Below are 20,599 nucleotides of genomic sequence, written 5' to 3'. Positions count from 1 at the left end.
ATTATATGTCGTTTTCGGTTTTTTATGTAACATTTATTAGTAATTAATGTTGTCTGATCAATGATAATATATCTTCTATTTTTCTATTGGTTAAATTGTGGTTAGGTAAATAATTAATGATGTTTTTGTTTCGAAAATATAAGAAATTAATGATTTTCTTAATTTATGTGCATAGCTTCAAAACGACTTATAATAAAAAACGGAGGGAGTACTTAAGAGTTAAGAAGGCTAAATAAGGTACTTGACATGTAGTTTACTCACTATAAATATAGAACTAACTCGGAAGTAGTACAACTCACATTATTGATTATAAAGAAGGTTTGAACACTTTCTTGTCTTCATTTAGTTTAATTACAACAGCAAACATGTCCGAGCCAAGCTTTCCTGTGCCGACGTCGTTTCAAGTGTCCAATGATGGTAGCCAAGTGGAAGAGAAGAAAACAGGTTACCTCAACTATGAAGTAGAGCCTGGCTTCACCATTCGTCTGCGTCAGAATATCGACCCTGCTATGGACCCGAAGAAGCTCAAACGGTTCGGTTACATAATTTGGTCACGTTTAATTATCTTGCAGTTTGATACGTATATCAACCCTGATTAACTTAACTTTGGACTTTTGTATTATAGCATAGTTTCGAACCGTGTTGCGGCTCAGAAGTCAAGGTGGAAGAAGCTTCAATATATTGATGATCTAGTGAAGAAATCGAGGGACCTCAATGTATCTAAATAATTTCATGAATCTTAATATTATGTAGCTATGGTTTCATAATATCAAATGTTAATATATAGTGGCAGGTGAGTATGCTGCGTTCCCAAGTAGAGATGGCGAGTGAGCAGAAGCAATGTCTCGAACGTGAGAAAATGGAGCTTAAGGAGTGCATGGCTGGTTGGATTCAACGCTTTATCTCCGATCAAGGTATATAGAATATAGTTAATAAGAAATATCTCTTGAATTGATATAATAGTAACAGTTATAATGTTAATTAACAGGAGAGATTGAGGCAAACACAGCGGAGATAGAGAGGCTGAAGAAGAAAATGGCTCATATGATTTGATCACCCCATGCACCTTATCTCAAGATCCACCCAAATTTCATGTGTTTCATTTTACAGAATGTTCCTTTTGTCAAGTCAGTAAGCAATATACATTAATTAGTTTGTATGGTTATCATTTATGTTTCGATGCATCTTCTTCCGTTATAAGAATTGTTAAACAAAATCAACTTGACCGCATTATTAATGTTTACTATAGTTTGTTCGGTTGGATTATATGGAGAAAATAACTCATATCAAAACGTACACTGCTTAATGAAAATGTAAAATATTAATGATATCCATGCGTAGATTTGTACGCACACTCTTTACAGCATTCTGTTTCGCTACGTCAAAAGTGGATTTGTCTGTTAATAGTAGAAACTGCCAATTCTGAATGAGTATTAGAAACGCATGTATAGAGAGTTACAAAACAAACGGCTATATAATGATTCCCATGCATACACACACCAACGTCTCCTAACTCTCCTTTGCTTTTTGACTACTTTCTTGCTGTTTGTCTTTTTCGGACACACGTATATCTATACAATCAAGACATACAAATATGACAATAAAAATAATTGGAAGCTTCGTTAATACTTATTCAACTTAAGGGTCATGAGACTGGAAGATATGAGAAAGAGAATGATGATTTCCCCAAGACTTAAAATGAGATTGTTATATGGGCCTGACATTGGGAAGTCAATGAGTATAAATGCTAGCATAAGATTTTATGCAGACATCAGTTTTTAAACCAACTGTTGAACTTCATGTCATTTAGATCCTTTGGAAGCTCTAGTCTTCTCTCAAGGTATCATCTAAATTAACCCAAAATTGAAATATATCGTTTTTGGTATACGACATATTGATAGTTGATACCCAAAAACATGAAAGATGAAAAAAAAATGTTGATACAGAGTAAAGAGAAGATGCATTCATTGCTTCACTGTGCATATTGCAGTTGATGTGTACATACAATACATACATACATACATACTAAAATGCTACACTTCAGTGGATATAATCTCCAGCTCCGCCCACCACGCCGGAGATAGCCTTGGCAACGCTGCTTCCTCCGTGATTCCAGTGATCTCTCTCAGCTTAGCCACAACTTCCTTCATTTCCAGCCTCTGATTCAAACACTCGATCACCACTTCCCACATTTTCTGCAGGACATTCTCGTCGAAGCTTTTCAGTGTCGGATCCACAAGCTCTCTCGCCGGTTTGGTTTCCTTGATGGGAGAATCCGGATCCTCCGGGATCTTTCCGGTGATGATCTCGTGCAGAATGACGCCAAAGCTGAGGACATAGCTGGTCTTGGGGTCAATTGGTGTGGAGGCGAGGAAAGTAAAGTCAGCGACCTTGGCTGCGTAGTCTGTTGTCAAGTAGACTGAAGAGGAGTTGAGGTTTGCTTGGGAGATGGGTTTAGGGTTTAGATTGTGCATGTGTTGTGCACAGTAAGCTATTCCCATTGCTATTCTCAGTCTCATTGGCCAGTCCAAGTGCTCTGCGTCTTGATCTGCAAATAAGAACACAGTTAGTTAGAAAAGAGATGGGGCTGAGACTCTCTGTCTGTAGCATTACTGACCGTGCAAATGCTCGAAGAGGGATCCGTAAGGAGCGTACTCGAAAACTAGCATTCTGTTGAAAGGCTCGTCTTCACGGCAATATCCAATTACATTCAGAAAGTTCTTGTGGTCCACTAGTGATAACCTTTGTATCTGCATTGCAGGATTTGTATGTGGTTATTAGAAGAGGAGACGCTAGAGTGTAGTATAAGAAAGAGGTTCTGTTGCTACCTTCTGTTGAAACTGCGTTTCGAGATCTGCTGACCAGTCCTGGAGGGATCCAGATGCGATAGATAAAACGGCGATTTCAGAGCCGGTGGAGAGAGTTCCTTTGTAAATGGTGGCGTTTGAGGATGTGGAGCTTATGATGTTACTGAAATCTTCGCAGGCAGTTTCTAGTTCTGATAGCTTCAGCTTAGGAACACCTTCATGAGTACAGTAAACTCACTAGGGTATTACATAAGAGTAAAATACACAACACAGTGACCGAAGAAAATATAATACCTGTAATACCAACATCTTGAAGGTGGCCAGTGCTCCTAGTTGCCGATGGCTTTATCGTTATTACCTTTTGGTTCCGTAGAAGAAAGAAGGCCACCAATGCGCCCATGACGCCTAATACACCTACTAGCACTCCGACTATTATGAAAAGCTTGTAAGATTTCTTTTTCTTAATAGCAGGAAGATGAGCTGGCGGCAGAGCTAGCGGGGAAACTGGTGGAGGTTGAGCTGGTGGAGGGGGAAATGGTGGAGGCTGAGCTTGAGGAGGGGGAAATGGTGGAGGCTGAGCCTGAGGAGGGAGAACTGCTGGAGAACCAGTAGGAGGGCTTTCACCTCTACTCAACGGAGGAGGAGGAGGGAAACGTAAATCGAAGGAGGATTCAGGAGAAGATAATGGAGGAGGAGGTGAAGGTAACGGAGGAGGAGGAGAAGCATTTCCCAATCCTGGATCCTGACCAGGAGGGGCTATCTGAAGCAGCTTACGACCATTGGACGTGAAGGGAAATGGTTGGCCAAAGTTGTTGTCACACAAATCCAAAACCTCAAGCTCCTGCAAGTCAGCTACCTCTTTAGGTACTTCTCCGGAAAATGAATTGTTTCTCAGAATACTGCACAATAAGAAAGAGAATTGTCTATACTTGTGTCTACTACGTATAGTTTGAGGGGTGCTGGTAATACGTTTACTTACAGAGATTTCAAGTGAGTTAGGTTTCCGAGTTCAGGTGCAAGTGTTCCTTGAAGGGAGAGATCTTCTAGATTTCTACGTATACATAATAAGAAATCAATTTATAAAAAAAAAACTGAGAAAGATGAATTACATTAGGACTCTGTGCATGTCTGACTTACAAGACGACGACTCTTCCATCATGTGAACAGACAACACCAGACCAAGAACAATGAGGAAGCTCTCCCCAATTCATCAGAGCTCCAAAAGGGTCTCTCTCTATTCTCCCTTTGAATTTCATCAGAGCCAATGCTGCAAAACACCATGCCAATATATCCATCCATCCATCAACAGTTGAATAGACTCCAGAGAAAGATGAAAACAAAAAGTACCTTCGGTGCTGAAACAGAGCCCAAACGTGAGATTGTGAGGAAGAAAGAAGAGGAGGAAGATGATGGAGAGCAAACTCCACCGTTGATCGGAACGCATGCTCTGTCGTAGTTGGAGTTGTTCAAGTCTTCTTCCAGAGGCGAAGACAAATCAATGGCTGCTCCTTTTTATATCCCCCCACCTTCTTCACTTTCTTTTGTCTTTTGACTTGTTATTTCTGAGTAACAATTACAAGTTGCTCACAATAAACTTCAGCAATATGTTAAAAAGTTTTGTGACGTTTCTCCTTTTCTTATATATACAAATGTTAACCATAGAATTTGATCAAAAAAGAAAATGAAAATGCAATTTTTAGTTTAAATATTGGTACCATTTGCAATGCACGATATATACTGTATTCCCCTCTAGAAATTGACTCAGTAAACTTTGACTTGGTTTTTTTCTCTCCATAGTCACATAAAAAATTGAGATCAACATCGTTATATTTTCCAAGGAGCCAATCGATAAACAATCGTTACTTTTATTATATTCAAATCCATTGAGCCCATTTAGAATGTAAAACAAAAGTGGGCTTGCAAAGAGGCTTACAATGAATCTGTTAATGAAGTATCTGCTGCTACATGTTACTTTCAAAAAAAAACCACGGTCCAATTCGTGGAGACCGTGGAGATGGAAGAGAGAGTTTGGTCTAGTTACCGTGATATGGCACGGAGCAAGACGCAGTGGATATGAGAAAAGCTAGGGCGTGTGGAGGGACAAGTGTTCCAGCATTTGGTCATAAGATATCTGAGGACTTGAGGGCATTCCTTTGGTATCTCCGGTCTTAACCCGCAAGCTGCAATCCCAACCGCTGCCTGTACTGGCGAGCAAGATCCATACGCTTCCTCTCCTGTCACCATCTCCCAAAGCAATATCCCAAAGCTATACGCATTGCTCATCCAACTCTCACTCGTCTTCTCCGGGTCTCCCGCAATGATCTGATAGAGAAAAAAAAATAAGGAATGCTCAATTAATGTAATGATGAAGTATGTGCCTAGAAGTCTAGTTTATTCATCTAATAATCACCAGGAAATGTTTTTTTTATCATTGCTTTGCATATCAAATGTGGCGAGGTAATAGCAAGGCATAATCCTGAAACCAAATCACTAAGCGTCAGAGAGATACAGACCTCGGGTGCAAGCCATCGATAGCCATCTGTTTCGTACTCCATGGCCTCGCTGGCACTCTTGCACGCGGTGACTATACCCATATCACCCAAACAAGCGTTTCCCTGCTTATCTAATAGTATCCTCTGTGTGTTAAGGTCTCTAAACGCAACACCATGATCGTTCATGAACTTCATCCCTTCTGCTATGTCAACAGCAATTCGAAATATCTCTTTTGTCTGAAGCTTCTTTTTCTTCAGCATCAGTTCACGGAGTGATCCACCTTGCATCAGCTTTGTTACCACGCATAGCCCATGATTTTCATCAATGCAGACGCCATGAAACTGCAAAATGCTCTTGTGTCCACAAGTCATCAGCTCCAAGAAGTCTTTTCGGATCTCAAACTCATATGAATTCCCCTTATCGCATCCTTTTAGTTTCTCAATAGCCACCCTCTTCCCTCTGTAAACTCCTTTGAACGAATTAGGTCCTAACTTATCACCAAACTCGACACTATCCGAACTCAGTAGCCATCCCTCAATATCATCTCCACCTGCTTGGATTGTCTGCCATTCATCTACTAAAACAGAAAACTTAGAGTTTAGTGGCGGCATTTCAATCTGGATCCTAGTATTCGGACCGTCTTGTCCATAGCATTGATCAACAGACTCTTCATCAACATCCCCGAACTCTCCTCCACCCGCTCTCTGTTCTTGACAGCCGCAGAGTCCAAAAGGGAGCTTCACAGAGGTTGACTTAGGCTTCCTCACCGCAGATCTAAGTGCATTCTCCACCTTGTTCTTAAACAACTTCTCTCCTCCGCACTCAACTAAAAGAAGAACAACTCCTAAAGTCAAACCTTTCTTCTCAAAGATCTGAACATTCTTACAACAAATCAAAGCACTATCAAAATACGCTGAAACGGTTGACCAAGAAAGCGAACAAGTGGAAGCGAATGTGAGCTTGAACACTGAATCCTCATCGCACACTTCTTGAATCACAAACACAGGACTCTCATCATCTCCACAAGCTTGCTCTATCAGTTTTATATGCCCAAAGACCTCTTTCATATCAAAACCAGCTTGACTATAACTGTTAAAACAAAATCACAATCAAAATCATATTATCCAAATATAGCAGCATGTATAGATCTAACCTATGCTTATAAGAAACCAAAATAATAAAAACATTGATTAAATCAGAATGAGTAATAATGACGCAATAATATCTTTAACCGTTCGTTACCTGAGAGGCAAGGAATCGTAATGCTTCCTGAGGTTAGAGACGAGCTTCTCCGGCAACTGGCTTCCTGGATACATTTTCGCAAGGCTTCTCACAACATTAGCCCACACGAGCTTCCTCCCTCCTCCTCCGGTGGATGCGTTCTGGTTTTCCCGCGCCGAATCGAGGCTGAGAGAGCTCTTCAGCGACGCGATCGCGTCGCTGACGTTGCGACCGAGACGCTGAAACCGTTTCTGCATAGCGGAGGAGGTCTGATCGAAACGCGGGGCGGCGGTGAGGGATTCGGACCTGTCGTCGGAGCACATGAGGACTTGGTCGACTAGATCGTCGTCGGCGCGTTCGCTGGCGCCGCGGTTGGACCAGCATTCGAGCACGGAGGTCATGGCTGGCGGCGAAGGTAACGAAGTTTTGCGTCACGAAGTCTTGCTTTGAAATGTTGAACATGGCGAGTGAAGTGGGAGAGTACTAAACTACTAATGAACTTATTATTCATTATTTTGAGTCTAATTAATAAGTATAGTTTGTTGAACAAACAAGCACCAGTGGTCTAGTGGTAGAATAGTACCCTGCCACGGTACAGACCCGGGTTCGATTCCCGGCTGGTGCATTATTTTTGCATTGTTCTTGTGTAGTATATATATTTTTTTTTGTTATATAATCCCAATCATACTTAACAAATCATGCTGGAAAAAGGAAGAAGATATACAAGTCTATGAGTGTTTATATTGAGTCTTTTTAACACTGAGGTAAGTCCAATGGTGGAGACTGTACAGACTGCAAGTGCCCTTCACCGTTCTCGACCAAAAAGACCATAGCCAGACCCCAGAATATATGTGCGTCTATATGGCAATGCATCAGCCACACTCCAGGGTTATCCGCCACGAATCTGATAGCTATCCATCCACCAGGAGGGGTTCCAATTGTGTTTCTCCGTGGCGGATCAATGAGGTTGAAGCTGGATGTGTCTTTGTTCGCGTTGAAGTTACCAATACCTGTCCCAACTACATAGAACTCGTACCCGTGGAGATGCATTGGGTGATTCTCAATGGTCACGATGCTTGTGTCTTGCAGTATGACTTGTACTTTGGACTTGTACTTTAGCTTGTAGGCCTTTGTTCCGCGTGTAGGCTGCCATAGCCCTCTGCTCACGTTTCCTGTGTAGTCAAATGTGGTTGGAGGAACAGGAGGGAAGTCTGTGGTGAAAACTCCAGCGGGAGTGCCTTGGTAATAGGCTTGCATGATGGAGTTTCTTTTAGGGAAGACGAAAGAGACATTGTTGATGCTGGCGGTGAAGCGTGTTCCGTTAGGGCCTTGACATCTTTGCGTGTTGGGGGTTGGGCAGTTGAATAGTCCCAACCCCACCGTGAAGAACAAGTCCTCGTCGACCTCGAGGGGTACTTCAACTTTTGAAGGACTCTTCATCTGCGCTGTGAAGGCTGCTGCTGTTGCTGTGTCGTTGAATCCTGGCAGCTGCGCGGGGATTGCACGTGCCTGTGATTGACTAGTAACACAGGGGGCGTCTTTGTACTCCAGGATTGCTGTGGTGGTGGTGTTGTCAAAGGGAGCGTTGGCGCTGTTGTAAGCGTGTGCCGCCATGTAGTAGTGTGCTGGCGGTTGGTCTGCGGTTAGAAGCACATCAGTTGTCTGACCTGGACCTAACATTATGACATTGGTGGAGAAAGGTTTGGTGTAGGACGCATCCGCAGCAACCACAGTGAGTTTGTGATTCGCCACACCGAAGAAGAGCTCTTGGTTTAAGCCAGAGTTGATGACCCTGAGGAGGACTGTCTCTCCTGATCCCACCAGAAACCTCAAAGTTTCTACATTAAGACAAAACACAATATCAAACTTAACAATGGTATCCGACACTGTTATGAGGCATGAGAAGCATAAACTAAAGTGCACCTTGGCTGGAGCATCTGTAGAAATCACCAGGCTGACCGTTGATGGTGAAGGCGTCTGAGACGTTTGGTGCAGCTCCCGTGAACTGAGCCATGTTCAGGACATCCATGGGGTTTCTGTCCCACCACTCACCTAAGAGGAGAGTGAACTCTCTCTTAGGGAGAACTGGGAAAGGGTAATGAGGAGAAGAGAGCGGAGGGCGGATGATGAGAGCTCCATACACGGTGGCTCTCAGCCATCTGCTGTGGGCGTGCCACCACAAGGTACCTTCTTGTTCTTCGATGTTGAATCTGTAGGTGTAACTCCCTCCTGGTTTGATTGGGCATTGTGTTATGTATTCTGGTCCATCCGCCCATGGATTCCTCATCTGCTTTATCCCATGCCTGTGGCAGACATGTATCTTGATAAATTAAAAAAAACATTGATATGATACAAGGGAGAGTGAGTTACCAGTGGAGGCTGATGTTGTACTGAGCTTTGTTAATGGCAGTGATGACAAGAGAATCACCGTTTCTGACCTCCAAGGCTGGCCCTGGAAACTGTCCGTTCACCGTGATGGAGTTATGAACTCTGCACAGCCTCTTCACCGGCGTCTCTTGGATCTAAAAGGAAACACAAAAAAAGAAGACAAAATAACTTAAGCATATCTCAATGTGAGTAACAACCAAAAAGGAGGGAAGTAGTAAAACACACAATGAACTCATGGAAGTGAACTTCTGCATTAACAAGTGAAGCTACAAAAACCAACAACACACAGAATAACCAGACTTGCTCCATTTTGATTCTGACTTGTGAGAAGAAAGAGTAAGCAGAGAGTTACCTTTTTATATGAAGTTGAGTTGAAGGCAGGATAGTCTAACCTGTATAGACTGATTTTGGTGTAACCACTAAACAACAAACAGTTAACTTTGATTCTTATTCCACAAGATGTAGGTAAACCCCTACCCGCCCACTTTCTTTTTCATCTTTTTTCTCATCCTCGTACACCAAACCTCTTTAAGCTCTTGGATTCTCAGAATCTTTCTTTACTATATTCTAAAATATTCCTAAAGCGGTTGGAAAATTTTATCAACTCAAAACCAAATCTTTGCTGCCTCCATCATCAGTTAAAGAACAAGAAAAAAAAACACAGAGACCTTTCTTAGATGAAACATGAGACATCTGCTTCTCCAGTTTCTCCATCTGCTTCTCCAGTTCTGGAGAAACTCCCCCATAAAATTTCATGATCATAGAGCTTTAATAGCTACTAAGACACTTCTTGCAAAGTGCTGCACACGGACTGTAGTTAAAAAAAAAAATCTTCAATACAAAGTGATTTTTCTCCCCTTCGTCTAAAAAATCTGAGCTTCAAGCTTCTCGCCAAAAATAGAGTTTGTGAAGAACCTTTCCACACTTCTGACAGTTGACTTGGAAAAAGAAAAAAGTCAAGTCACGTGACATTTGGTCAACCCGTTTGGATGCGGTTTAAGAAAAAGACTAATTGGGCCGAAAAAGGCCGGGTCGGGTCGGGTCGGGTCAAAACCCAGGCAAAGTCTTTAGCGTGACTCCATGTCATCTCATCTTCTTCCCCAACTATTCACGAGACTTCACGCCACTTATCGTTCCCGTGAGCCCCACCGCCGCGACGTTGTCACTCCGACTTTTAATTTGAGCTTCACCTTAACAACCTCGGAATCTCCGTTTCGAAAAAAATGATGGGCTCAGAGAACGACGACGAGGCCCATCTCCACGCCTCCACGGACGATATGGAGAATCTCTTCCTCCGCGATGACGCCGATAAATCCAACTCCCCACCGCCGATCACCGTAACTCCGGCGGACTCCGATCCACTCTCCGCTACGCCTCAATCGAAACCAAACGGCGGCGACAGCAGATCCTACATCGAGCCTCCCTCTTACGCCGACGTCATCTTCAGCCCTTTCGACGACACCTCCGAGATCAACGGCTCAGACGATACTCACTCCTCAGACTACTCCCTCTCCCGATCCCCCTCCTCCTCCGCCTCCTCCTCCGATTACATCAAGATCACCGTCTCCAGCCCTCAGAAAGAGCAAGAAACTTCAACCTCCATGCTCTCCGGAGGAAGCACTTACATCACTTACCTCATCACAACCCGAACCAACCTCCCCGACTACGGCGGAGGATCCGAGTTCAGCGTCCGGAGACGGTTCAGAGACGTTGTGACTTTGGCCGATCGGTTAGCCGAGTCCTACAGAGGGTTCTGCATCCCTCCGAGGCCTGACAAGAGCGTGGTGGAGAGCCAAGTGATGCAGAAGCAAGAGTTCGTTGAGCAGAGAAGAGTCGCCTTGGAGAAGTACTTGCGCAGGCTCGTCGCTCATCCTGTGATTAGGAGTAGCGATGAGGTTAAAGTGTTTCTTCGGGTGGAAGGGAAGTTGCCGTTGCAGGCGAGCGCTGACGTGGCGTCTAGGGTGTTGGATGGGGCTGTGAAGCTGCCGAGACAGTTGTTTGGTGAAGGAGGAGGAGGAGGAGTTGAGCCGGCGAGAGGGGGTAGAGATTTGCTGAGGTTGTTTAAAGAGCTGAGACAGTCTGTTTCTAATGACTGGGGTGGGTCTAAGCCACCTGTTGTGGAGGAAGATAGAGACTTTTTGGAGAAGAAGGAGAAGATGGTTGATCTTGAGCAACAGATCATTAATGCTTCACAGCAGGTGGGAGTTTCATTGCTTCGTTAATGCATCACTTGTTTCTCATTGTTTTAGTTTGTGTAGGCTGAAACACTTGTGAAGGCACAGCAAGAGATGGGGGAGACTATGGGAGAGCTGGGATTAGCGTTCATTAAGCTGACGAAATTCGAGAACGAAGAAGCTGTCTTCAATTCTCAACGGGCTCGTGCTAATGATATGAAGAATTTAGCTACTGCGGCTGTGAAAGCAAGCAGGTTTTACAGAGAGTTGAATTCTCAGACAGTCAAGCATTTGGTAACTTGAAGAATATATTATATACTCTCTTTCAAGTTGGGCTTTAGTTTCATTAAGGAGCTGTTATTTGATGTCAGGACACACTCCACGATTACCTTGGCCTAATGTTGGCGGTCCAGGGGGCGTTTGCGGATAGGTCTAGTGCTTTACTGACTGTGCAGACGCTTTTATCTGAGCTTTCTTCACTGGAAGGAAGAGCAGAGAAGCTAGAAGCTGCGTCGTCAAAGGTATTTGGGGGTGACAAATCAAGGATTAAGAAGATAGAAGAGATTAAAGAAACAATCAGGAACACTGAGGACGCTAAGAATGTAGCCATCAGGGAGTACGAGCGGATCAAGGTGAGCTAGTCATGCCCCTATACGAAAGAAATCTTTTGCGGGTTGAAAAGTCTAAAATAAATATATTTTGTCATGACAGGAAAATAACTGGAGCGAGGTTGAAAGGCTAGACAGAGAAAGGCGTGCTGACTTCTTGAGTATGATGAAGGGGTTTGTTGTTAACCAGGTACATTGTTATCAAATGAGTTTTGAGAAAATTCTTTCATAAAATGGATGCAATGATTGATTAGAGTGAATGCAGAGACATGCGAGTCAAACAGAGTTGGTATTTGGATGGTGCAGGTTGGATATGCAGAGAAGATCGCCAGTGTGTGGACAAAGGCTGCAGAGGAGACTAGTCAATACGATAGAGAGAGCTCTTAACACGGAGCAGCCTTATTCCTCATTCATGGTTTTGAGCCTTATTCCTCATTCATGGTTTTGAGCTTTAAGACCAATTTTTACTTTGCTTTCGTAGAGTTACACTTGTCGTTTCGATTGTGTATATGTTTATCTCAATTGGGTGTTAAACAAATTCGACCAAAACAAATAAAACAAATAATCTGATAAGGAAGTATAGAAGAAACTGTTCTACTTTGCTGATATATGAGAAATAATCTGATAAGGAACCATAGAAGCTAAACTGTGCTGCTTTGCTGATATATGTCTGAGCAGATAATATGTCTTTAACGCCTAGTTGATTTTAACGAGTAAATTATTTAAAAAAATTAAGACAAAGACGCAGACATTACAAAACGTTCTACTGGAATTTTCAGATGTTTCAAAATGGGGTTTTGCGAGAAAGCAACATGAAAGAACAAAAGCTCAAAACTGAGATAAGAAGCTAGAGTTTATGACCAGAGAAACGAAACACAGTCTTGGATGAAGATTCAACTTTTAAGCAGCTTGCTGGGCAGAAAGCCTCTTCCTGGCTTCCTCAATGATGGTCAGCTTAATACCTTTGCCCTTTGGAAGAGACACCCACGGCTTTGTACCTTTCCCGAGGGTGAACACATTGCCCAACCTTGTAGCAAACTCGTGTCCCGTCGAGTCTTGGATGTGGATCGTCTCAAAGCTTCCCTTATGCTTCTCACGGTTCTTGATCACACCCACACGCCCTCTGTTTCTCCCTCCCGTCACCATCACAACGTTACCGACATCAAACTTGATGGAGTCAACGATCTTGTTCTCCTCAAGGTCAAGCTTGATGGTGTCGTTTGGCTTGATGAGTGGGTCAGGGTAACGGATGGTGCGACCGTCGTAAGTGTTGAGGTAAGGGATCCCCTTCTGCCCCACCTGGATAGTCCTAACCTTACAAAGCTTGAACTGCAAGGTACCAACAAATCAAATCACTCTTCTGATTCCAAACACTACTCAAAAGGGTTTTGATATAACCTTTGCTTCCTCGTCCCTGATGGAGTGGAGGCGGAAACGTCCCTTGGTGTCATACAGAAGACGGAAGTTCTCATTCGTCTTGGGGATTGATACAACATCTATCCAAAATCAAAACGCAACTAACTTAGGCCAGTGACTATCAGATACATTCAAGGCATAAGCTAGACAAGAAACGTACCCATGAAACCAGCAGGGTATGTCTTGTCAGTCCTGACTTTACCATCAACTTGTATATGCCTTTGCATGAGGATGGAGATGACTTCACGGTACGTCAAAGCGTACTTCAACTTGTTCCTGATGATCAAGACGAGAGGAAGACACTCCCTCGACTTGTGAGGTCCAGAAGACGGCTTGGGAGCCTGAAAAAAAGAAACAGGATCATGATCAATTTAAGAACACAAGCAACGAATGGTTGTCTCTCAGACAAAGTTTGAGGCAAAGAAAACGTACGAAGGCACCACCAAGTTTGTCAAGATCCCAGTGCTTGGGGGCATTGAGCCTCTTCAAATGCTTCTTCAATCCCCTCGCCTGCAAAATTTTACATTCAGACAGATAAGGTCAAAACAAACAAAAGCCAAAGAGACAGTATCAATACAAAGTTAACACATTTATCCTAGGACACTAACAAAATGCTCATGTCTATCATATTATTCAACGTACAAGAGATACATAGATCGATGGAACATAGTAAATACAAGCTAAGGGTAAAGCAATAAACTAAAACGAACCATGTTTGCTGGTGTTTCGGAGCTGACAACGACGACGACTTCTGATTCCTATGCGGCGGCAGCTCAGCTTTGATTATATATCAAAAGAAGAAGAAAACTGAAGCCCTAGGATTTGTTTGTTTACTCATATAGCTATTGGGCTTATTTAGTTAGTACAGGCCCATTTAGCAATCTAAAACTAATCAAGGCCCTGGTAACTCTTTGAAATTTGAGTTGTCAGAATTAATCAAATAAAAATAAATACGAAAAATACAGTAAGCCTTTTATTGACTTTTTTTTTCTTTGTAATTGACTTTAAGATTTTGTGGAATGTAAAATTCGTAAATCTGCAAATCTTTGAGTTTATGAAGCTTGTAACATGAGTGGTTGCTGAGGTGGCGCTAAATCATTGGTCCTTTTAAATGTTAACATAATGCAAACATAACGCTTGACAAGAGAATGGTTTACACAAAGCATGAGGCAGGTCCCTTTCATATTTAAATTTATGTTATAGCGTGGATAACACTCACCCACTTATTATTTTATCATTTCATATAATTTTAAAAGCTTAGAGGATTCATGTGTTCCTTCAAGTTGTCCATTGCAGGTTTGGGTAACGTCACCAGCACCCTAACCCCACCTTGCTTCCTCGGCAAGAAAACACAAATATCCGAAAGAAACTTGGGCACCACTGGTACTATATTCACCGTTACTCCATACCCGAAATCAACTTCGTCTAGCAATCCAAGCTGCCTCCAATCAGTAAGCAGCATAAACGCACCGCTCCCTCCTTGACACGGTACCTTCAACTTCAGACTCTTCTCCGTCTCTTTTAGCTGCTCGGACACGTACCTCTTCTTCAACGCCTCCCTCTTAGCCTCTTTGATGAGTTTCACCACAGGAGACAACGGTGAGCTGCTCAACTCGCCAGCCTTCATTGCCACGCTGGCTTTGACGAATGCGTTTCCGTAGTAGCCTTCACGTAGCGGTGGATCCACGGTGCGGCGTATGCCCACTGCCATCCCGAAAAGGGTAGTTCCGTCTGGACTCAGCTTTAGGGCCTTGCACCTTGCTCTCCATACGTGGGCCGCAAGAATCTCTAGAGTTGTGACCTCCTCGGTAACATTGTTCTTGAGCTGGGTGATGTCTTGGGATGTGAAGTTGAGGATCTCACAGACCATGTCGTTGGTTGGTGTGTAGGGAGAAGTTGCCGCAGATGAACAAGCCTCCCCGAAATTAACCAGCTTGGGAGCTTGTTCTTCCTCCATTTGACCTACTTATACATTACGTACAAATGTTATGAATCTAATATCTCGAATAGATAAAAAAGAAAAATTCAAAGTTTCTGAATAGGAGTTTAGTGAACTTTAGAATAATATACTTTTGGGAAATAGAGGATAATATTTTAAGGGGCAAATCTCTAAAATATCATTTTTAAAAAGTTATCAAAAAATACTAGTGTTAAAAATTTATAAAATAACACTTATTTGACAAAAAAACACCTAAATTACTCTAACTCCTAAACTAGAATCTCACCCTCATCCCTGACTACTAAATCATAAACACTAATCACTAAAATAAAAGTCAAATATAAAATAAAAAAAAATTCATTTTAATTGGTGCTATTTTATAGATTTTTCCTCTTGTATGCTAATTTTTTGGTATAATAAAGTATTTATCTTTTTTTTATATAAACCTAAGATAGTTGGATAAAATTAGTTAAACTTTATATTTTATACCGTTAATGTTGAAGTTGTTAGAGGTGAGGCAGTGTCGATCCCAAACGGGGATGATGCTAGGCTGTGTCTTTCCTGCTGCGAACTCAGTGAAGGCTTTGAAGAACTGAGACGCCCCAAAACCATCACATAGAGAATGAGAGAGAGCCGTTGCAAGAGTGATCCCTCCACAAGCAAACACAGTGACCTGGAGAGCCAGAACGTTATAGCCTCCAGAAGCCACAGCTTCATAACTAGGTACTAGTTGGCTCAAGTCTGCGTCCATGTCCTCCAAGTAGTTAAGGGAAGAAAGAGTGCACCCTGCGGCCGCCCTTACAAAAGGGACTCCTTCTCCCGGAGTACACTTCAGCTCAAGCCTATGGTCGTCGGATCTCCGGTGAAGTTTCCCGGCGAGAGGGTAGTAGTAGACAAGAGCTTGAGAGAGAGCTTCTTGAAGAAGAGAAGCAGGGTCTTTAACTTCTTTGGAGGATGGGGCGTAGACATAGATGGTTTTGGCGAGGGTTTCGATGTAAGGATCGTTGTCGAGTGTTGAGAGGGAAAGAGAGACTTCAGGTGTTGGCTTTGAAGGTTTCACTATGACCACTTGTGATTTCTTCACCACCAAGGGACTGGTTGAACTCATGCCTTGGCTTCCCATATCTATATTTCTATGTCACCAGACGTATTTGTGTGTGATTATATATAGAGAACTTGTGGGAAAGTATGTTGTTGACGTTTTATATTAGAAATAGAGGGAGCGAGTTGGTAAGATTATGACTTTGAAGATTGGAAAAGGTTACAACATGAAATGAAAACTGCAAAGTCAAGTCTTATCTTTATATCATATAAAATTGTGTGGTTTATCCAAATCCCTTTCAATACTTTAACTCGCATTAAAAAATGTATCGGAACCAAAGAGTTAATTAATCTTGAATTATTGGAGCTATATAGTATAAAAAGTAGGAGCGTAGAAGTCAGATGCATTGATGAAGGCGTTGAAGAGATAGTGTTGTAAGTGTCGCAATAAGATTCGCGAGGCACAAAGACTTATCAAGACGCGTATTTGTTTGTGGTGGTAGCCGAGACCTCACGTATTCATCACTCCTCATCATTCTCTCTATGTGTATATTTCCTAGTGTTTTTTTTTTTACTTTAGAATATCTTATAGACATGGTCTCTACTATAGAGAACAACGACATTGGGTTTTTGGATTCGCAAATCCAAGATGAAGTTAGTAAAATGCTATGTCGAAGCTGTCATGGAGAGCCACGTACGTCGCACATGTGCATATAGACTTTGGAGAGTGACCAGTAAGTGGTTCGGACACGGAGATTCAATGATGTAAAGTAGGGTAATCATATCCGCTTTACAGAATTTCACTCTTTCTTTATTTTATGTGATACAGCTCTTCTTCATGATCCATATGATCATAAGCAATCAAATGTTGGAGTAAGCTTTTGAGTTAATACTTATTTGTAAATTCCCGCGTAAACCTTAATCAGTGTAAAGCATGCATAACCACATGTAACATGTATGTGTCAAGGAATCCCAAAATAAGAACGAAACTAACTATCTACGACATACATGAGCATTACCGGTTATGGGAACATCCGAATGAAACATTTGATTGATTCTCCTTTTTCCACAAAAATTTAAAGAACTACTGTATTATACACAAAATCTAATTATGCTCCTAAATTATTTTTAAAAAAAATCTTAAAATTAATCTAGAAGATGTTTATAATTTCATAAAATACTAGGTTAATAGCTGCACCTTGTGCGGAAGGAACATTATATCTATAAATTATTTTATGCATTATATGTTTTTTTACATATGAAATAATAAATATATATTTAATAATTAAAATGTCAGTACCTATTACATATATAATTAAATGGCTGCAAACATAGAAATAAATTTTATTAGTCCAAAAAATATGTTTTTTTCTATTTGATAGGAGACATAATTAAATTTAAATAATATTAACAAATATAATATATTTTTAATATTAATGTTTATCAAATGTGATTTCTACTCATATGGTTTTTTTGATCAGTTGTATCTTTTATAGCAAAAACTTTAAAATTACTATTAACGAAATTTTTATTGTGGGATTAATGGTTTTAGTAAAAAAATTTAAAATTAAGTTGTCAATTTTTTTCAAAGTTTTTATCAAAAAAAATTGTTCAAAGTAAATTTCAAATTAAATATTTATGTATTTTATATGGTATATACTTTAGTTTAAAACGATATATATATATATATACATATATGATTTTGTAATCATTTGTATCTTGTTATAACAAAAATTTTAAACCATAAATTAAAAATTTTGAATGTGTGACTTTTAACAGTTTTAGTAATTTGTAGTTGTTTTAAAAAATTCAAAATATAACATATATAGAGAAATCTAAATTTTTATTATATGGTTATTGTGGTTGTTTAATTTATTTTAATAGTTTAAAATTAAACAAATAGATAGAAGATACATTATTTTTTGTCAAATCTTTATTATTTGAAATTATTAATTGTCATATATATTTTAATCACATTAGGTAATTTCATAACTTTTATTTAAAGAAATAATAAAGAACATTGATGATAAATTCATGGTTAGTTTAATAAAAAAATTATTATATATTTAGATGAATCAATATATTTTTTTAAAAGATTTTAAAAATTATTATAGTGATAACATGTGAATTCCAAAAAATTGTTGCAATTTAATATGTAAACGATATAAAAGGGATGTCGCAGACGTCTTTAAACTTTGTTGCATAGCTTTAAACGGTACTTAAAAAATCGTGTTTATGTTTCATGATTTGACAGATCTAGCTATTAATTGGGAGGCTTTTATCCTTAATTACACAAGTAGCATTTAATAGGATTAGAAGTTTAAAAAAAAAAAAACAGATCCATGAGAAGAGTCAACTATCAAAGGCGCATGATAGCGGATTAGGTGGACGAGCCCACAAGGAACACATGCTCCTCTGTGTCTATCCTCACTTCCACGCATAAACACCACTTTAAAAAAAAAAATCTGCCTTAGATTTTCTCTCTCTTTATTTCCAATAAAAATAAAAGAAAAAAAGCAAAAAAAATATAAATTAACAAAAAAAAAATCAAAGACAGAGAGGAGCAGCAGAGCTGAATGCGCTCTACTCATAGCAAAAGATCCATACCTCATAGATCGTATCGTCTTCCTTACAGGTAAATCTCCTTCTCCATTGGTATCAGATTCGCTTCCTAAAGTCTCAAACCTTTCTCCAATTATAGGAAATGGAGAACAAACCGAGTGTCTTAACCGACAGATACGAGGTAGGTAGACTACTAGGTCAAGGCACGTTCGCCAAAGTCTACTACGGTCGAAGCGTCCACACCAACGAGAGCGTGGCCATCAAAATGATCGACAAAGAGAAAGTCCTCCGCGTGGGGCTCAGCGACCAGATCAAGCGCGAGATCTCCGTCATGCGTATCGCCAAGCACCCCAACGTGGTCTCCCTCCACGAAGTCATGGCCACCAAGTCCCGCATCTACTTCGTGATCGAGTACTGCAAGGGCGGCGAGCTTTTCAACAAAGTCAAAAAGGGAAAACTCAGGGAAGACGTCGCCTGGAAGTACTTCCACCAGCTCATCAACGCGGTGGATTTTTGCCATAGCCGCGGTGTTTACCACCGCGACATCAAGCCGGAGAATCTCCTGCTTGATGACAATGAGAATCTCAAGGTTTCGGATTTCGGTCTGAGCGCGCTTGCGGATTGCAAGCGCGCAGACGGGCTTTTGCATACCACTTGCGGTACCCCTGCTTACGTGGCGCCTGAGGTGATTAACAGGAAAGGGTACGACGGGACGAAGGCGGATATTTGGTCTTGTGGGGTTGTTTTGTTCGTGCTGTTGGCTGGGTACCTCCCCTTTCACGACTCTAATCTCATGGAGATGTATAGGAAGATAGGTAAAGCCGATTTCAAGTGTCCGAACTGGTTCGCCCCCGAGGCGAAGAGGCTGCTGTGCAAGATGCTGGATCCTAACCACGAGAGTAGGATCAGCATCGCGAGGATCAGGGAGAGTTCTTGGTTTAGGAAAGGGCTGCATTTGAAGCAGAAGAAGATGGATAAACAACTCCGGGAAACAACTGTTATTCCCACAGTGGAAGTTGGAGAGAGTTCAGGCTCGAGCAGCGAGAACGGAGATAGCCTCCACGAGGAGGCGGCGGCTCAGCTCGCGTACCTGAACGCTTTCGATATCATCAGCTTGTCTGCGGGGTTTGATCTGGGAGGGCTTTTCGGGGACGCGAATGACAAGAGGGAGTCTAGATTCGCGTCGAGGAAGCCTGCTGCGGAGATCATTTCTAAGCTGGAGGAGGTGGCCAGAGGTTTGAATCTGAATATAAGGAAGCAGGACGCGGGGCTGTTCAAGCTCGAAGGGTCAAAGGAAGGAAGAAAGGGAGCTTTGTCGATGGACGCGGAGATATTCCAGGTGACGCAGACGTTTCACCTGGTTGAAGTGAAGAAATGTGATGGCGACACGGTGGAGTATCAGAGGCTGGTGGAGGAGGATCTTAGGCCTGCGCTGGGAGATGTAGTCTGGGTTTGGCAAGGCGATAAGGAGAAGGAAGAGCAGCTAAAGCGTGGTTTGCAAGATGAACAGGGAGTAGAACAGCATAGTGAACCATTGTAGCAGGAAAACATGAAGAAAAGAAGAGACTCTATAAACATAAGGTGACAAACAAAAGCAAGAGGTAAAAAAAAGGAACAGTTATAACTTGATTCTTTACAATAGCCTGCAAAAATTTGCAGATAGTTCGTTTGTTGTAACAAACTACCTTGTGTTTACTTGAGCATCTTTTACAATTTTCTTAAGGTTCTGTCCGCACAACAGCAAGAATCAGAGGATGTGTTTGTGTGTGGGTTGTGTAAGCAAATCCTTGTTAAGTGTACAAAACAAGCAAATCTTATATAGACGTTAGCAGAGCCGGATGAAACATTGCCCTCTAGTCCCCAAAACAATTTAGTAAAAATTTAAATAATTTTTTTTTACAAATTTGGAAATCTGTCTATATAACTTAAAAAAAAAAAAATTTGGGGACT

General features: G+C 41.4%; 8 protein-coding genes and 1 non-coding gene across 14 annotated transcripts; 4 read left to right on the top strand and 5 right to left on the bottom strand.

Annotated features, from left to right (window-relative positions):
• Positions 1 to 269: 269 nt before the first annotated feature.
• Positions 270 to 1,165, top strand: LOC106419137 (basic leucine zipper 19-like). Its single transcript, XM_013859893.3, has 4 exons — positions 270 to 532; positions 626 to 716; positions 788 to 914; positions 989 to 1,165. Exons 1-4 carry the CDS (start codon positions 366 to 368, stop codon positions 1,051 to 1,053), a joined length of 450 nt encoding a protein of 149 aa, XP_013715347.2. The 5' UTR covers positions 270 to 365; the 3' UTR covers positions 1,054 to 1,165.
• Positions 1,166 to 1,922: 757 nt separating this feature from the next.
• On the bottom strand, positions 1,923 to 5,064 carry LOC106419090 (probable inactive receptor-like protein kinase At3g56050). Its single transcript, XM_048742527.1, has 8 exons — positions 4,849 to 5,064; positions 4,155 to 4,369; positions 3,945 to 4,074; positions 3,787 to 3,858; positions 3,102 to 3,706; positions 2,829 to 3,022; positions 2,618 to 2,750; positions 1,923 to 2,548 (listed from the first exon to the last, which is right to left on the bottom strand). The coding sequence occupies exons 2-8, from the start codon at positions 4,249 to 4,251 to the stop codon at positions 2,034 to 2,036; spliced, it is 1,746 nt and encodes a 581-aa protein (XP_048598484.1). The 5' UTR covers positions 4,252 to 4,369; positions 4,849 to 5,064; the 3' UTR covers positions 1,923 to 2,033.
• On the bottom strand, positions 4,657 to 7,032 carry LOC106419088 (mitogen-activated protein kinase kinase kinase 9). Its single transcript, XM_013859849.3, has 3 exons — positions 6,543 to 7,032; positions 5,321 to 6,389; positions 4,657 to 5,129 (listed from the first exon to the last, which is right to left on the bottom strand). Exons 1-3 carry the CDS (start codon positions 6,920 to 6,922, stop codon positions 4,845 to 4,847), a joined length of 1,734 nt encoding a protein of 577 aa, XP_013715303.2. The 5' UTR covers positions 6,923 to 7,032; the 3' UTR covers positions 4,657 to 4,844.
• A 43-nt stretch (positions 7,033 to 7,075) lies between these two features.
• On the top strand, positions 7,076 to 7,146 carry TRNAG-GCC. The gene has a single exon. It is a non-coding gene; the product is annotated as a tRNA-Gly (tRNA).
• A 60-nt stretch (positions 7,147 to 7,206) lies between these two features.
• Positions 7,207 to 9,778, bottom strand: LOC106419192 (laccase-13). Of its 5 annotated transcripts, XM_048742528.1 has the most exons (5): positions 9,262 to 9,775; positions 9,135 to 9,175; positions 8,892 to 9,043; positions 8,445 to 8,824; positions 7,207 to 8,359 (listed from the first exon to the last, which is right to left on the bottom strand). In XM_048742528.1, the coding sequence occupies exons 4-5, from the start codon at positions 8,806 to 8,808 to the stop codon at positions 7,275 to 7,277; spliced, it is 1,449 nt and encodes a 482-aa protein (XP_048598485.1). In that variant the 5' UTR covers positions 8,809 to 8,824; positions 8,892 to 9,043; positions 9,135 to 9,175; positions 9,262 to 9,775; the 3' UTR covers positions 7,207 to 7,274. The 5 variants fall into 5 exon arrangements, with proteins under 5 accessions (XP_048598485.1, XP_048598487.1, XP_013715404.2 ...); XM_048742530.1 differs by having other exon boundaries at positions 8,445 to 9,043; positions 9,262 to 9,778; XM_013859950.3 differs by having other exon boundaries at positions 9,135 to 9,775.
• Positions 9,779 to 9,998: 220 nt separating this feature from the next.
• Positions 9,999 to 12,299, top strand: LOC106419356 (sorting nexin 2B). Its single transcript, XM_013860127.3, has 5 exons — positions 9,999 to 11,107; positions 11,168 to 11,377; positions 11,455 to 11,715; positions 11,795 to 11,881; positions 11,998 to 12,299. Exons 1-5 carry the CDS (start codon positions 10,133 to 10,135, stop codon positions 12,076 to 12,078), a joined length of 1,614 nt encoding a protein of 537 aa, XP_013715581.2. The 5' UTR covers positions 9,999 to 10,132; the 3' UTR covers positions 12,079 to 12,299.
• A 92-nt stretch (positions 12,300 to 12,391) lies between these two features.
• On the bottom strand, positions 12,392 to 13,983 carry LOC106419357 (40S ribosomal protein S4-1-like). The gene is made up of 5 exons (XM_013860128.3): positions 13,818 to 13,983; positions 13,540 to 13,617; positions 13,268 to 13,448; positions 13,090 to 13,187; positions 12,392 to 13,020 (listed from the first exon to the last, which is right to left on the bottom strand). Exons 1-5 carry the CDS (start codon positions 13,818 to 13,820, stop codon positions 12,592 to 12,594), a joined length of 789 nt encoding a protein of 262 aa, XP_013715582.1. The 5' UTR covers positions 13,821 to 13,983; the 3' UTR covers positions 12,392 to 12,591.
• Positions 13,984 to 14,192: 209 nt separating this feature from the next.
• Positions 14,193 to 16,311, bottom strand: LOC106419015 (spermidine coumaroyl-CoA acyltransferase). Its single transcript, XM_013859756.3, has 2 exons — positions 15,536 to 16,311; positions 14,193 to 15,069 (listed from the first exon to the last, which is right to left on the bottom strand). The coding sequence occupies exons 1-2, from the start codon at positions 16,167 to 16,169 to the stop codon at positions 14,357 to 14,359; spliced, it is 1,347 nt and encodes a 448-aa protein (XP_013715210.2). The 5' UTR covers positions 16,170 to 16,311; the 3' UTR covers positions 14,193 to 14,356.
• A 2,194-nt stretch (positions 16,312 to 18,505) lies between these two features.
• LOC106419455 (CBL-interacting serine/threonine-protein kinase 2) lies at positions 18,506 to 20,468 on the top strand. 2 transcript variants are annotated; one of them, XM_013860243.3, is made up of 2 exons: positions 18,506 to 18,722; positions 18,783 to 20,468. In XM_013860243.3, the coding sequence occupies exon 2, from the start codon at positions 18,792 to 18,794 to the stop codon at positions 20,187 to 20,189; it is 1,398 nt and encodes a 465-aa protein (XP_013715697.1). In that variant the 5' UTR covers positions 18,506 to 18,722; positions 18,783 to 18,791; the 3' UTR covers positions 20,190 to 20,468. The 2 variants fall into 2 exon arrangements, with proteins under 2 accessions (XP_013715697.1, XP_013715696.1); XM_013860242.3 differs by having other exon boundaries at positions 18,510 to 18,722; positions 18,789 to 20,468.
• Positions 20,469 to 20,599: the final 131 nt, after the last annotated feature.

This window comes from Brassica napus, chromosome A10, assembly GCF_020379485.1.
Source record: "Brassica napus cultivar Da-Ae chromosome A10, Da-Ae, whole genome shotgun sequence".
Lineage (NCBI taxonomy): Eukaryota > Viridiplantae > Streptophyta > Magnoliopsida > Brassicales > Brassicaceae > Brassica > Brassica napus.
This window is presented reverse-complemented; position numbering and strand designations above follow the sequence as displayed.

What these genes read in the sequence shown, in the direction of transcription:
- LOC106419137 (XM_013859893.3), top strand. Translation starts at nt 366, where the DNA reads ATGTCCGAGCCAAGCTTTCCTGTGCCGACGTCGTTTCAAGTGTCCAAT. An exon ending in AGAAATCGAGGGACCTCAAT is followed by an intron (nt 717 to 787) that starts GTATCTAAATAA and finishes GTTAATATATAG; the next exon opens with TGGCAGGTGAGTATGCTGCG. An exon ending in ACGCTTTATCTCCGATCAAG is followed by an intron (nt 915 to 988) that starts GTATATAGAATA and finishes GTTAATTAACAG; the next exon opens with GAGAGATTGAGGCAAACACA.
- LOC106419090 (XM_048742527.1), bottom strand. Translation starts at nt 4,251, where the DNA reads ATGCGTTCCGATCAACGGTGGAGTTTGCTCTCCATCATCTTCCTCCTC. An exon ending in GATGGAAGAGTCGTCGTCTT is followed by an intron (nt 3,859 to 3,944) that starts GTAAGTCAGACA and finishes ATGTATACGTAG; the next exon opens with AAATCTAGAAGATCTCTCCC. An exon ending in CTAACTCACTTGAAATCTCT is followed by an intron (nt 3,707 to 3,786) that starts GTAAGTAAACGT and finishes CTTATTGTGCAG; the next exon opens with TATTCTGAGAAACAATTCAT.
- LOC106419088 (XM_013859849.3), bottom strand. Translation starts at nt 6,922, where the DNA reads ATGACCTCCGTGCTCGAATGCTGGTCCAACCGCGGCGCCAGCGAACGC. An exon ending in TACGATTCCTTGCCTCTCAG is followed by an intron (nt 6,390 to 6,542) that starts GTAACGAACGGT and finishes TTGTTTTAACAG; the next exon opens with TTATAGTCAAGCTGGTTTTG. An exon ending in ATCGATGGCTTGCACCCGAG is followed by an intron (nt 5,130 to 5,320) that starts GTCTGTATCTCT and finishes TTTCTCTATCAG; the next exon opens with ATCATTGCGGGAGACCCGGA.
- LOC106419192 (XM_013859950.3), bottom strand. Translation starts at nt 9,218, where the DNA reads ATGGAGCAAGTCTGGTTATTCTGTGTGTTGTTGGTTTTTGTAGCTTCA. An exon ending in TACAACATCAGCCTCCACTG is followed by an intron (nt 8,825 to 8,891) that starts GTAACTCACTCT and finishes TGTCTGCCACAG; the next exon opens with GCATGGGATAAAGCAGATGA. An exon ending in CTACAGATGCTCCAGCCAAG is followed by an intron (nt 8,360 to 8,444) that starts GTGCACTTTAGT and finishes GTCTTAATGTAG; the next exon opens with AAACTTTGAGGTTTCTGGTG.
- LOC106419356 (XM_013860127.3), top strand. Translation starts at nt 10,133, where the DNA reads ATGATGGGCTCAGAGAACGACGACGAGGCCCATCTCCACGCCTCCACG. An exon ending in CTCAGACAGTCAAGCATTTG is followed by an intron (nt 11,378 to 11,454) that starts GTAACTTGAAGA and finishes ATTTGATGTCAG; the next exon opens with GACACACTCCACGATTACCT. An exon ending in AGGGGTTTGTTGTTAACCAG is followed by an intron (nt 11,882 to 11,997) that starts GTACATTGTTAT and finishes TGGATGGTGCAG; the next exon opens with GTTGGATATGCAGAGAAGAT.
- LOC106419357 (XM_013860128.3), bottom strand. An exon ending in ATACCCTGCTGGTTTCATGG is followed by an intron (nt 13,188 to 13,267) that starts GTACGTTTCTTG and finishes GATTTTGGATAG; the next exon opens with ATGTTGTATCAATCCCCAAG. An exon ending in TCAGGGACGAGGAAGCAAAG is followed by an intron (nt 13,021 to 13,089) that starts GTTATATCAAAA and finishes GGTACCTTGCAG; the next exon opens with TTCAAGCTTTGTAAGGTTAG.
- LOC106419015 (XM_013859756.3), bottom strand. Translation starts at nt 16,169, where the DNA reads ATGGGAAGCCAAGGCATGAGTTCAACCAGTCCCTTGGTGGTGAAGAAA. An exon ending in TAACAACTTCAACATTAACG is followed by an intron (nt 15,070 to 15,535) that starts GTATAAAATATA and finishes ATGTATAAGTAG; the next exon opens with GTCAAATGGAGGAAGAACAA.
- LOC106419455 (XM_013860243.3), top strand. Translation starts at nt 18,792, where the DNA reads ATGGAGAACAAACCGAGTGTCTTAACCGACAGATACGAGGTAGGTAGA.